Source organism: Trachurus japonicus, chromosome 18 (genome assembly GCF_045865225.1).
Source record: "Trachurus japonicus isolate A0001 chromosome 18, Traja_1.0".
Classification (NCBI taxonomy): Eukaryota; Metazoa; Chordata; class Actinopteri; order Carangiformes; family Carangidae; genus Trachurus; species Trachurus japonicus.
Window position 1 is genome coordinate 12,373,125 of NC_140924.1, and position 13,445 is coordinate 12,386,569.

Below are 13,445 nucleotides of genomic sequence, written 5' to 3' on the forward strand. Positions count from 1 at the left end.
AGCGGCGGAGCAGAGCCGCGAGATGCTCAGAGCTACATTACGGAGGCTAATGGGATTTCTTGGTTTCCCTCATCAAACTCATCAAATACACAATCCAACAACTCCAAAACGCTCTGGTGGACAAGTTGTGACCTGCACATTCACCAAGCTATAGATATACAGAGTTGTTTTAGAGGGAAATGCAGAGACTGCTTGCTGAAAAACTGCCCACTACAGGAACGCGCATCAGTGGTTTTACATGAATTTACCTTGAAAACTGTTCTTCAGGAGAAATAGAAACTGAGGCCCATTTTGCTGATCACAACCTTATTGCTATGATATAGCCTAATATTGTTGTTGTTTATTTCTTTATTTTATGTATTAATATTATTATTATCATCATCATCATCATTTAATATGAACTATGTGTATATATTTTTCATTAGGCTATACAACTTGCAACTGCCTCATGACACCCGATCTGTGTCTCTGTAGAGAGAGAGAGAGAGAGAGAGAGAGAGACGACGTGCACAACCAATTTTACTTTGCCTATACCGGCTAGTGATGTGAACAATTAATCGACCACCGGTAAATTGTCGGTAAGAATTTAATCCATTAAATTACATTAATTGCAGTTAATCGATCCTTTTCAATGGGAGTTTTTCTGTCAAATGTAAACAAGCAAAACCGACATCACACAAAAAACAACACTGTTACCTGTTGTATACTGGCCTCAGGCTATAAAACAACACCGACGACCAGTGAGAAACGAGTCAAAAAGCCGCTGACACTGATCACTGCCTTAAGTAGCCTCTAACTTCATGCACGCAGCTCAAACCGACCCGGTGCCTCAGCATGGTGACCAAGCTTTGATAAACACACCGGACCCGCGCCGGACAACATGTCCTCCAGTATTTTAGCCAGGTCGCTACCGGATTAAATTAAACGAAATTAAAAAAATGTTAAAAGCACTCGTGGCGGTGGAGCTGAAAGAGCGGAGTTTCCTCTACCCCAGAGCTGAACAGCTGACATATGGTCAAGACATACAGACCTGTCACTGTCTCAAGGTGCATATAGGACTTCAACCTCAAAGCTGTCCGTCTGCAGACTGTCCTGACCTGTCCATAAGGTCACACAGGGACAAAATGGAGCTGCTTGTGTGTGATTGGTTACTGAGTTTTATTAACGTTCACATCAGGCTTAGTTCAACAAATCAGTTTAAGCTACTGTGATAATACAGTTTATCATAGTGTAGTGGCAGGAAAGACCATTTCATCTGTATTTATTTTGTATTTATTATTGTGTTGGTCAAGAACAAGTTACTGCTTGTGTCTGTTGATTTAAAAAAAAAAAAAAAAAGTTGTGCGATAAAATGGATAACAGTGGCCCATCCAATTTTGTACTGGCCCACCCTTAATAAAAATTCTGCCTATGCCACTGATTTGCACTATGCATTGGGATGAGGACCAGTGTGGTATCGTGGGAATACTGGAATACTCTTTTCTCTTTTTTTCTATATCAAATCAAAGTTCATTGGTTTGGGTTAGATTTTAAGCAACAACATTTATCAATCATTTACTACAGAAGCGTATTGCATTCACTTGAATTTTTTTTTTATCCTGTTTTTCTGAGTAATTTATTTGAATAATTGTTTGTTTTTCTGACTATTTTTTTCTGTTTTTCGTGGTCATTTTTTTCTGACTTGAGAGCTCCAAGGTAAGGACTGAAAATAAAGGTGCTACATCACTGCTGTGATATTTTCTCAGTGACACTCTCTGAGATGGTGTTCTGTAATAACAGGTAGTTTACTTTCAATATACATCTGAATTTACTGGGAACACAGTGAAAATAAGAAAAATTAGTAGGGTTTTCTACAATGTCGGTGGTAGCTCGACTGTATTTTTTGGAGCATATCCTTGGATGTATCTCATGGATCTAAGCTCTGATAGATCCGTGATGAAGTGGGGGCTTGACCGCATCGGTTAAATGTTAGTTGCAGGTGGGAGATTCTTGCACGATTTTGAAATATCCTTAAGTCTGAAAAAAATCTCAATAGCTAAGTCAGAAAGAAATTACCACGAAAAACAGGGGAAAAAAATAGTTGGAAAAACAGAAAAAATATGCAAAAAAAAAATAAAAAAAAATTTCAAGTGAATGCACTATGCTATCGTACTTTACAAAGGTAAATTGGATGTATAAATGTTTCAATCCCAATGAACCAGAATCAGAGTATGTCCCCCCCAAAAAAAATCACCATTAAACCTGTCAATTTATTTTATTTAGCTATATAAGGTGTCAAGAGTACAATTCTTTACATAAATTCTATAAATGCTCATAACAGCAGCAGACACAACCTTATCATTGACAACTGTACATCATCTACAGTCAAACACAATCATCAGTCATTAATCTACATCATACAGTACATTTGTCAATTAAAGAGTAACTGATACAAGCTCAACAACACGGTAAAAGATTTTTGGCTTGTACGAGTATAAATGTTCCTGTTAAAAACAAAACGAACATGTAGAAACAAACTATGTGAGGGGGAAAAAAAGAAAAAAGTTGTCGATATGTTAATGGGAATTGTGCAAACACATCAACATCAGGGAACAATCTGAGTCCCAGTGAAACGTCAGCGCCCCACGGTGGAGGAGCTGGTGTGTTACAGTCAGACCAGGGACGTCACAGGAAACGTTATAAAGCTTCATATTTTAATAAGTAGGAACTGTAGAAAGAATTAATAAATAAACCTTCAATCATCAGTAAATACTTCAGATTTAAAAATCAATTTACATTTTTAAAAGTAGTTTAGTCCATTATAATTATTATCATGATTATAGTTAATAATAATAATGATAATAAGTAATTATTGACAATGTCATTTATTTATACTTTTAAAAAAATGTTTTATTACTTTTCCTGTGACGTCCATGGTTCTCTGTGGTGTTGTTGATACTTGTTGAGAATATAAAGATTATTTTATTATGAAACATAACAAAGTCCCTGCTGCTTCTGTTCAACAACATTATTGATTATTATTGACATTTATAATCTACATTACAGCTGAAATTAAACCTGTTTTTAAATTAAAGTTCGTCATAATATCATTAATACAAAAATATGCACATTGCAACAAAATAATTAGGCAAAAATGCTAACGTTTTAACTGTGTGAGTGACGAGCCTCGTTCATGGTTCCCTTTGTAATAATGAACATTACAGGGTTTTGGCAAAAAGTTGTGAACACGTTAAAAATTGTGTTTTCACATGAGCTGGTCCAGGCCCCGGGTCCTGGTCCTGGTCCTGGTCCTGGTCCTGGACTCTAGAGTTTGGAGCGCAGCGATCCGACCACAGGTTTGTCTGAGCAGAACTCCTTCCACCAGGACGGTCGGTCCAACACCTGACCGCCCTGCATCACCGTCGCCCACAGGTTCTTATAGAGCTGAGGACGGACAGGAAGTTAGAGGAGGAGAAGCCTTCATGATGTCATAAGACTGTTTGTGTGTGTGTGTGTGTGTGTGTGTGTGTGTGTGTGTGTGTGTGTGTGTGTCATCACCTGTCCGTCAGCGTAGCCGATAGGAGCGTTGAGCATGAAGTCAGTGGGAGCAAAAGCGTCCACAAGAGACACAGCATCGTCCTTCAGCTGCAGAGAGAGAGAGAGAAGAAAGAAAGAAAGAGAGAGAGACAGAGTGAGAGAGAAAGAGAGAGACAGAGAGAGAGGCAGAAAGAAAGATAGAGACAGAAAGAGAGAGAGAGGCAGAAAGAAAGACAGAAACAAACAAACAGAAAGAGAGACAGAAAGAAAGAGACAGAAAGAGAGAGAGAGGCAGAAAGAAAGAAAGAAAGAAAGAAAGAAAGAAAGAAAGAAAGAAAGAAAGAAAGAAAGAAAGAAAGAAAGATAAATAATTTTGTCATTATACTTTATTTGTTATAGGGGAACAATGTACATTAATGAACTTTTTTTTTTTTTAAATAAAATGAAATGCCCCCAATTGTAGCCAAAAGGCTGATTTCCATTGACAGTCGCCCAAAATGACAGATGTGTCTTTACCTGGGAGCAGAGAGACAGGATGGACATCTGGACCAGATCTGCAGGTTCTCGTCCACTCAGGTAACCACCTGAGAAGAACAACCAGAGCTGTGTTACAGTGTGTGTGTGTGTGTGTGTGTGTGTGTGTTACGGTATGTGTGTGTGTGTGTGTGTGTGTGTTACTGACCCTGGTACAGCGTGGCCATGTGGCTGCTCAGGCTCCACAGGCCGTACAGAGCACAGAGCCTCCTGAGGACTGATCTCAGAGCAGCTGGAGTGTCCTCATCCACTGTCTGCTCATGAAACCTGCGGAGACAGTCGTGTTCGATGTAGGTGACGGCCAGGGAGCGGCAGAAGTACACCTGAACACACACAAATGAATTTATTTATTTTGTCATTTAATTATGTATTTCTGTATTTATTTATCTATACTTGCGTCATTTTTTGTCCTCCATACTCAGAAAGTATTCAGACAGACCTGTGTCTCACCTGACTATTGTTTCGAGCCTCAAACTCCCCCTGGCTCTCTGCTCTCTGCTGCTGCAGCCTCTTCTGACTCTCCACCAACAGGAAACACACAAGCCACTTGTAAGCAGCCAGAGGCACTGAGGACACACACACACACAGACACACACAGATAGTGTTTGACCACATGAGAGCACAGGTGTAAACGCACCCAAGACACATTGAGGACGGATTGTGATCCGATAGGCCACCACATCCGGAGGTGGTCAGGGAAAAAAGTGGTACAATTTCTCCAAAAACATTTAAACATTTCTAGAAAAAAGTGGTTAAAATTCTCAAAAAAAAAGTAAAAAAATAATTCTAGAAAAAAGTGGCAAACCCCCCCCCAAAAAAACAAATTCTTGAAAAAGTGGTAACATTTCTCAAAAAAACAAATACCGTAAATAAATCTTTAAAAATTGGTCAAATTTAGAAAAAATTAATTAATTAATTAAAAATTTCTAGAAAAAAGTGGTAAAATTTCAAGAAAAAGTTGGGGACCCCCTTCAACTTTATCAAGGACCCCTGGGAGTGCCCAGATCCCACTTTGAGAACCATTGGCCTAGACCAGTGGTTCTCAAACTTTTTTACATCAAGGATCCCTAAATTGACACAAATTAGACCACGGACCCCCACTGGACAAAATTTTGAAGCAAACACCAGAAATACACAGATATTTGTTCTGAGCATTACTTTTTTAGTCAATTTACATTCAAATGAGGGCGAATGGCAGGAATTTTTGTAAATATTGTACAGTAATTTCTGGAGAAAAGTGGTACAATTTCTCCAAAAATGTTTAAACATTTCTAGAAAAAAGTGGCCAAAGTTCTCAAAAGACAAAAGTAAAAAAAAACAAAAAAAATTATAGAAAAAAGTGGTAAAAAAATATATATATATATATTTTTTTTTTTTTTTTGAGAAAAAAAATTGTAAAGTTTAAAAAAAAAGTGGTAACATTTCTAATAAATACCTGCCGGGTCCAGACACTCCTCCGTCGTTGTGGCTGTGAACCTGGTTCCCAGGATCCTCTGGTAGTCGTCCAGGAAGTCGACGGTGTGGAGAGGAGACTCGATCCGGACGCCGTCTGAAACCAGAGGAGACGGCAGCCAATCAGAGACCTGCGTTACAACTGTCCGCTGCTCGTCCAGGTGTGTGTGTGTGTCATCATCACTGAGCTGCGTCACCATGGAGACAGACTGACCGTGCAGCTTGGCGTGGAGCCAGCTCAGCAGGTAGTTGCTGGTCTGCTGCAGCAGCACGTTGTTGTCGCCCTCGTACGTGCAGTTGGGGTCGTTGTCGTCACGCAGGTTACCGAGGCGATTCACTGCGAGAGAGAGAGATGATGGAGTCATGTCTGTGTCTGTGTGTGTGTGTGTGTGTGTGTGTGTGTGTGTGAATGTGTGTGTGTGTACTGACTGGCCAGGTATCCGTGTCCTCCACAGGCCTCTCTACACTCCTGGATCCCCCTCTGGGCCGTCCAGGACCCCAGGGGTTTACTGGAGCAGCCGATAGCGTGGATCTCCTTCCCCATCTCTGCCTGGGACACACACACACACACACAACCAAGTTTGAACTTCTGGTCTGGACTGACACACATTATTTACCATCACAAACACACACTCACCTGTCTGTCACTGTTGTCTTTCATCATTTGTCCGATCTGAAACTCCACAAAGTTCATGAAGATGCTCTTGGTGAAACATTCGAGGGCGTACGCTGCAGCCAGGTACGGGATCAAACGCCATTGCTGCAACAACAACACACACACAAATTAAAAACAACAGCAAAAACAACAGCAACAACAGGAGGTCCAGAGCTCCAGGACTCAGACCTGCAGCTGGTACTCCAGGACCGGGATCTCCTCCGTGTCTTTGGGTCCAAACTGCCTCCTGGTGGCGGAGAAGCGAACGGCAACGACCAGAGCCAGCTTCAGGTTGACGAGGCCCATCCTGGTGATGGACACCCGCCCCCCGGACAGGGCCCCCAGGGAGGCCCCGAAACGCTTGTTGGGGTCCTGGAGGAGGAGGAGGACACAGGCTGAAACATCAGACCCTCTTTGTTTACCGTATTAACTCGATTTTTCATTCATTTAAACACAATAACAATGAGAAAAGTGGGAGTTGTTGTCTTCACCACCATCACCAAATTAAAGTGTGCACAGCCTCATTCTTTTTACATATCATCTATAAAACTTTGTGAAATTAAGTTAATTCTTGTTCATAAAGAAACATCTCCATGGTTCTTCACTTCACTGACCTTGAACGGAGTCACGTAGCGTCCGTCTGCGGTGACGTCCCCCGTCTTGTTGAGCAGGTTCTCCCGCGGTATCCTCACGTTGTGGAACATGGCAAAGCTGAAGAAATAGGAGAAGCAAACAGCCAATGGTTATGATGATAATCTTCTTCTTCTCGCAGGAAATAAGACAAGCAAAACTAGTTTGATGAAGAAAATGAATCTAAAAGAGAATCAGGTCAAAATTTTTATGTTGCAGTTGAACCAGACTGAACTTCGACCTTCTGACCAATCACAGTGGTTCCTCCTGGTCTCAGCTCATGTTCTGCCTGTGGATCTTGGGTCGTTTGCTTGAGCTTTTACAAGTTTTGTATCACTTTTGTTGTTGTCTTCTGTCAATGTTTTTGTGTATGTCTTGCTTTAAGTCAAAGTACTTTGTAACTCCTTTGTCTCTGCACCAGTGTTTTGTTCTGGTCTCTTCTCACCCATTGTCCAGCCCGTTCTGGCCCAGTTTCTTCCCGATGTCTCCAACCAGGACACCGGGCAGAGCCAGCAGGGTCTTCGGGTCTCTGACCTGCAGCAAAGAGGTCAGAGGTCAGAGCTTCACATGTCGACAACTAAACTAACTGAACAACGAGCTGTATCTCTGTCCGGGGGGTCGATGGTCAGATTCTCACCGGGACGACGAAGGAGTGCAGGCCGTGGCAAACCTGGTCCGGTGTGTAGAGCTGGGCGAACACCACGGCGTGTGTGGCCGTCTTACCCAGGTTCCCCACCCAGAACTTGGCGGCCTCGAAGTCCGGAGAGTGGATCACAAACTCCTGCAGAGACGACGAGGTCACAGTGAGGTCACAGTAAAGGTCAGGAGTCCTGATGCCCCAACGTTCACCCCCAACAGGTGTGTGCTTACCTGGGTGGAGGGGTCGTAGGTGGCCGTGGTCCTCATGGCCCTGGTGTTGCTGCCGTGACTCAGTTCAGTCAGAGCGAAGCAGCCGAACGTCTGGAAAAGACAGAGACAGATGTTATACATGAAATACTGAAAAATTCTCAAATAAAAGTCAAGTCTCAATTAGAAGCCAAGACTATTTCTGTTTTCTGCAAGTACTTGTGAATGTACAACACCTCTCTAAGAACCACGATCGCCCATTCAAGCAGTTTCTAATTTGTACTCGAGTTCCCAACAGGCCTGGGTGTTGAAGATCGGACCCGACGCAGCCGGACTCACCAGCATTAATTGGTCACCATGGTCCGACTCGACCCAAGTTATTTGAATACGTTTACCACCAAAACCCGGCACCTCTGGTCCACCTGACGACAGTTGCCCATTGGCTGAGCCCGGTTTCCACTGCAGGACCTTTGGGGTAATATTCAGGACTTTGCCCTGGGGCCATTGGTGCGTGTCTCCATAGCAGGAACCGCCCTCGAATGACCATCTTTCTGAGCTTTAACAGGGGCTAAACGAGTCCCTGCCTTGGGGTAGGTACACTGAATGACCCCGAAAAACTCCTGAGTGGGGATTGAGGTTTACTTGTTGCTGCTTGGGTAAATGGTCAGAGTGGGATGTGACGCCAACAGAAAGTGCAAAAATAAGCGGCATTTTTAAAATCCAGCATTATTTTTAGAAAGCATCTGCACTTCCAGCAAAAACTAACAACCTTAACCCTAACAACAACAAAAGCAGTAAAAGAAAACGGTGAAAACAGTTGCACAGTGACTTCAAGAGGCCGGTCAGTCCTATACGGCTCCTACTCTGTAGTGGAGATACAGTGAACTAGAGGGAAGTTTCTGTAAAGTTCCCGCCTGCTAAGTCTTACCAGGATCTTCCTCAGTGGGAATGGGACTACCTGGTTACCCACCAGGTGTTGATCTCTTACCGTCATGTCTTCAGTGCTCTCCACAAATTTTCTGTGTCTCCCTGATCCAGAGCTGGCCACAGTTGCTCCGAACATCTACAACAGAGGATGTTATCAGCTTCTATCACTGGACGGTTGAGGATAATTGCTTAATTCATCTCCTCACACTCACCCCTGTGTCGAGGAAGTACTTGGCACACATGGCCCAGTCGTACATGCCCAGACAGTTGTTGAGGATCACCATCTTCCAGGGGTTGGCCATTATCTCCTCTTGTGTGAGGAAGTCGTAGCGGAAGAGCTGCTTCACCCTGTGGGGGTTTTACACCCGAAGCTTTAGGTTTGGTTCTTCAAGCAAAATGTAGGGATGATGTAGAAGTGGTCTGTACCTGAGGAAGGTCAGCTCCCTCATCTTCTCCATGGGGACGTCTTCACCGGGCCGACGGGCAAACAGAGGGTCGTTCTCCAGAGTCCTGAAGACATGTTGCTGCAGCAGAGAAGAAGAAGAAAAAGTGAAGAAGAAACATTAAGATGACACAGGAAGTAGAAACCCGGAGTCTATCTACATTCCTCAAAAAAAGTTTGGAAATGTTTTTCAGTCAATCATTTCTTCACTTTAATAACACCAATTGGTGTTGTATTTTATATCGTTGGAAAGCCTGATTACTCACCTTTACAATGAGGTACAACTTGTAAGGATCGTGCATCCATGGAATGAGCAACACATGTAGGTAGCGCCCCCCAAAAATGTGCCAAAATCCCGTACAATATTTTCCTGGTGGTATTTACTCTTGTTGATTGGATAATTGCACTCTCCCACAGTAATAAGGGGGGGGGGGGCACAGATTTTAACACTTTATTCATTTGACACCATCTGGAGCCTCAGTAGCATGTGGAAGCTTGGCACCTCCTCCTCATGCTGGTCACCTGCCCAGTCACATTTTGCTGTGGGATGGCATCCCATTCCAGTGTGGTTGTGTTGGTCGCTCTAGCTGGTAGCAACTCCGCAAGCTGATCCCACAAGCGTTCAGTTGGGTTTAGGTCTGGACTCTCAGCAGGTGACTCCATCCTCTCTACTCTGTGATGATACTGGAGATATGGGATCACCACTGACTCCAGAATGTCATTCCGACATCTCACTGCATTGAGGTTGCCTTCAACAATGAGAAGTTCTGTTTGGGGGATTTTGGCACATTTTTTTGGGGGGGCGCTACCCACACATTTAGCTGTGTTGTTCATTCCACAAATGCACGATCCTTACAAGTTGTACCTTGTTGTAAAGGTGACTGATCAGGCTTTCCAACGGTAGAAAATACAACACTAATTGGTATTATTAAAGGGGAGAAATTATTGACTGAAAAAACGCTTCCAAACTTTTTTTGAGGAGTGTATATTTTCTTTAACCTCTACTACACAACGTTACCTTGAACTCCTGTACATCTTCTCCCTCTAAGAACAGAAGCATCTCCTTCCAGTGGAAAGAGGCATTTTTCCTGTAGACATCCAGGGGCCCTGGAGGGAGGTCAGGCACTATATGGTCCGTCATCTTGTGTTCACACTGAGGGAGGTTTCCATGCAGGGTGGAGGGTCCTAAGGCACTTTGGTGTCTGAGGAGAAACGAGAGAGACAGTTAGGATTAGTAGGAAGTATCAGACCAAACACTGAACACTGGGCTCTGTCGTTTGACCTCATTAAACAGAATAAAAGTTAAAATATAAACTAGGTCAAACTGACATCAGTGTGTGGAAGGACAGAGCTGGTGAACCATTGACTGTAATGAGAGAGCCAATGACTGAGAAAGGAGCTAAAGATGAGGAGAAACATCACTAAAGTCAAGTTATTGGAAAATCGTTTTACAGATTTCCGCACGCATTTGCGGATCCTGCCGCAGCAGAAGCGTACCAAAATCCGTGTGTAAGAAGACAGCCAATCGCAAGCTCCTACCTGGGTTGCAACTGATGACAGACACTTACAGATCTGTCTACATATTTACAGAACTGTTTACAACTTTACAGATTTACATACACATTTACAGATTTATGTACACTTACAGATCTTTGCACAGTTTGCAGATTTGTCCTCACTTGCAAATCTGAATACAGACAAGGATTTGTTTTATACATTTACAAATCTGATTACGCACACAGATTCTGAATACACATTTGTAGATTCATGTACATACACACAAATGTCGGTACACATTTACAAATCTGATCAAAAATTGAGTTACACATTTGCAAATAATAAAGTAACAATAATACCTCCATACTCCCAACAATCTAGCTGACCAATGGTGTAACTTCATCACTCAGTCAGTCAGTCTTTCATTTAATCCGTACTAGTTAACAGAAATAAAAGCTGCCTGTCTTTGTCATATAATGGAGAATGAAACAAGAAATGAAGTTCATCCTCAATCACATTTAGATTACAGATAGTACAGAGTCTTCTCTCCTCAGGTAGAGTTAAACCTACCTACTTCTGTTGCCAGAGGGAGAATCCCAGACCTCAACTGAGCACATAGAGATCTTCTGAATCTATCCCGTGGTGAGGTCACATTGGGTTCTGGACAGTAAACATTTTTCTACTGACGATAAGTTCTGAGTTTTGGTTTAAACCAAATATCATTAGCCCATTTTTCTTTATAACTTATGCTTCACAAAATTGACACTACATTGCAAACCATTCGTGAAGATGTGTTGTTGAGTCACTTCATTAAAGATAGCAATCATTTCACGACACCAAGGATAGTTATGTGCTTTATCCCAGTTAAAAACTTTTTTTTTTTGTTGCTATTCTACCCTCTGGCATAGAAGACAAACGATTCCAGAGCATTTCCCCCTTCTGCTTAATCAAACAACGTTCCCAACCCATATCCCCTTGCAGAGCAAATAGGAGGAAATTTGTGCACACCTAAGAAACGACGCTGCCCAAAGCCAGACATATAAATTAACTATACTAATTTTGTTATATGAGCAAACAATAAACTAATAACTAACACAAGGGGATATTGCCAATATTATCCCAAAAAATAAATAAATAAAACAAATTATAAAAGTAATCCAAACAAATCACCAAAAAACAAATATATACCTCCTAAACAACCCTAACAACTTAACATTCAGATATCCAGATTTTAAAACCTTTGTTATTTCTGTTTATTCTATTTTCTCATTTCTCTCTTTATTTGAATTTAATTGAGTAACTGCACAGACTCAGGGGTCATAAAACGCTCCAGCAATAGAAAACACCGGGGCATAGTCCATTTTTAGTCTATTATACAAGACACCCAGCAGCCTAGACACCTAGTGCAGATGTGGATGTGTCCAGCCAGATGTTGAGATCCACTTCCACAACACGTAGGAATATGAAAGGTTAATAAACCTTTTACTAATAAATCTGAAGCCTTGTCTATTGATCCAGACTGAAACAGTTACAACACACATTACTTTTCATTCAGACTAACCTTTCTAGTGAAGCTGCTGCTATTATCAACACAGTGCAGAGTTCAAGGCTGAAGCCTGTGTGCCTCTGTGTGTGCAGCTCTAGAATAAAACTACACAGCGGTCTGTTGGACATAAAGTGACCTGTAATAACAATATCTGTCATTAAGTATCACTATCAGCATGTTGTTTAATGACTAAAGGACTGAAAATAAATGAGATGGTACCAGTGTTTACTTCAGTTCACTAACACGGAGGTATAGAAGTGTTAGCACCTTCGTAACAACGGACACTGATTAAATTGATATATAAATATATATTTTTTTATCTTACCTTTTATCTTTAGGTTGATTTCCCCTCCCAAAGTCGCTGTCTGTTTTTTGTCAGCTGCCCTGGTGACCTGTGTACAGATATATTTGTAGCTATGCATCACAGGAACTGAACTTCCACTACCTGCAAGCACATTTCCGGTTTGGGTCCTTCAGAACAAGAGCACCGTCGTAATGAAAAAAACGTATAAAGATAATAAATTAACCCCTACAATAACAAATGTTACACGTTAGACATTTTTCTACACGAATTAATAATTTACTCAGAAGAAATTAGCTTAGATGCTAGGTTTCAGGGGCATACTTCAAAACCGCAAAGATGCCTGTGCTTTTAATCTGAAACTCTTGAAGTGAAGTATTAAAACTTTTTGTAAAGCGACAAGAGGACAATTTGGGGAAACCAGAGCGATAGATATAACAATGTTATAATGTTACAATGTTATAATAATGTTACATCTATCGCTCTGGGGGAAACCAACAACAGCATACACAAAGCAAATGTGATAAAAGCATGTCATAAAAAGCAAATATGACAATTTACAATATTATTAATGTCATAGCAATAAAGGGCTTCACATGTAAAATGACATCTAGCTATACATTAGAAATTAAAAAAAAGACAGAGCAATTAAAAATGGTTTAAATTGGCAGCTGTTTCAACCTTACATTCTTCCAGTTGCTTCTGAGACCTCATTTCAATATGAGAATCTAGGAATAACAACAAGGAAGTGGTCCTAGTGACCAATTTTGTCAATGTTTAATGTTTGCAGGTAAAGTATGTGGCAGAGCATTGACCTTAATCAGTTTCAGAGTTGCAGTAGATAAAGATGAGTATTTGATGGATACAACCAAACATTAAATTATAAATGTTTGCTGTGGCTTCATCACTGGCGAAATAAGAGAGACACAAAAAGAACAAAAGCTCCTTTTGTTGATTCACATTGTGTTTTATGGCCTTTTTATTCCACAGTCATAATTGATTTCCAACAATACAATGGTGAGTTCACATAAAACATGTACTTTTGAATACCCACATAGGTTTAAAAGCAAAATTCTCCCATAAAAAAACTATACCTCTT

General features: G+C 41.4%; 1 protein-coding gene across 1 annotated transcript; it reads right to left on the reverse strand.

Annotated features, from left to right (window-relative positions):
• Positions 1-2,287: 2,287 nt before the first annotated feature.
• Positions 2,288-12,497, reverse strand: LOC146968802 (peroxisomal acyl-coenzyme A oxidase 3-like). Its single transcript, XM_085806343.1, has 19 exons — positions 12,371-12,497; positions 10,021-10,204; positions 8,987-9,084; positions 8,773-8,908; positions 8,622-8,696; positions 7,658-7,747; positions 7,425-7,568; positions 7,233-7,321; positions 6,772-6,868; positions 6,347-6,529; positions 6,140-6,262; positions 5,932-6,052; positions 5,717-5,839; positions 5,486-5,599; positions 4,501-4,616; positions 4,199-4,373; positions 4,033-4,100; positions 3,538-3,624; positions 2,288-3,423 (listed from the first exon to the last, which is right to left on the reverse strand). Exons 2-19 carry the CDS (start codon positions 10,141-10,143, stop codon positions 3,304-3,306), a joined length of 2,082 nt encoding a protein of 693 aa, XP_085662469.1. The 5' UTR covers positions 10,144-10,204; positions 12,371-12,497; the 3' UTR covers positions 2,288-3,303.
• Between the last annotated feature and the right edge of the window lie 948 nt (positions 12,498-13,445).

Excerpts from the sequence above, each read along its gene's own strand:
- LOC146968802 (XM_085806343.1), bottom strand. The coding sequence starts at position 10,143 with ATGACGGACCATATAGTGCCTGACCTCCCTCCAGGGCCCCTGGATGTC. Across the intron at positions 6,530-6,771 it reads GCTACGTGACTCCGTTCAAG|GACCCCAACAAGCGTTTCGG; the intron begins GTCAGTGAAGTG and ends CTCCTCCTCCAG. Across the intron at positions 6,263-6,346 it reads TCCTGGAGTACCAGCTGCAG|CAATGGCGTTTGATCCCGTA; the intron begins GTCTGAGTCCTG and ends TTGTTGTTGCAG.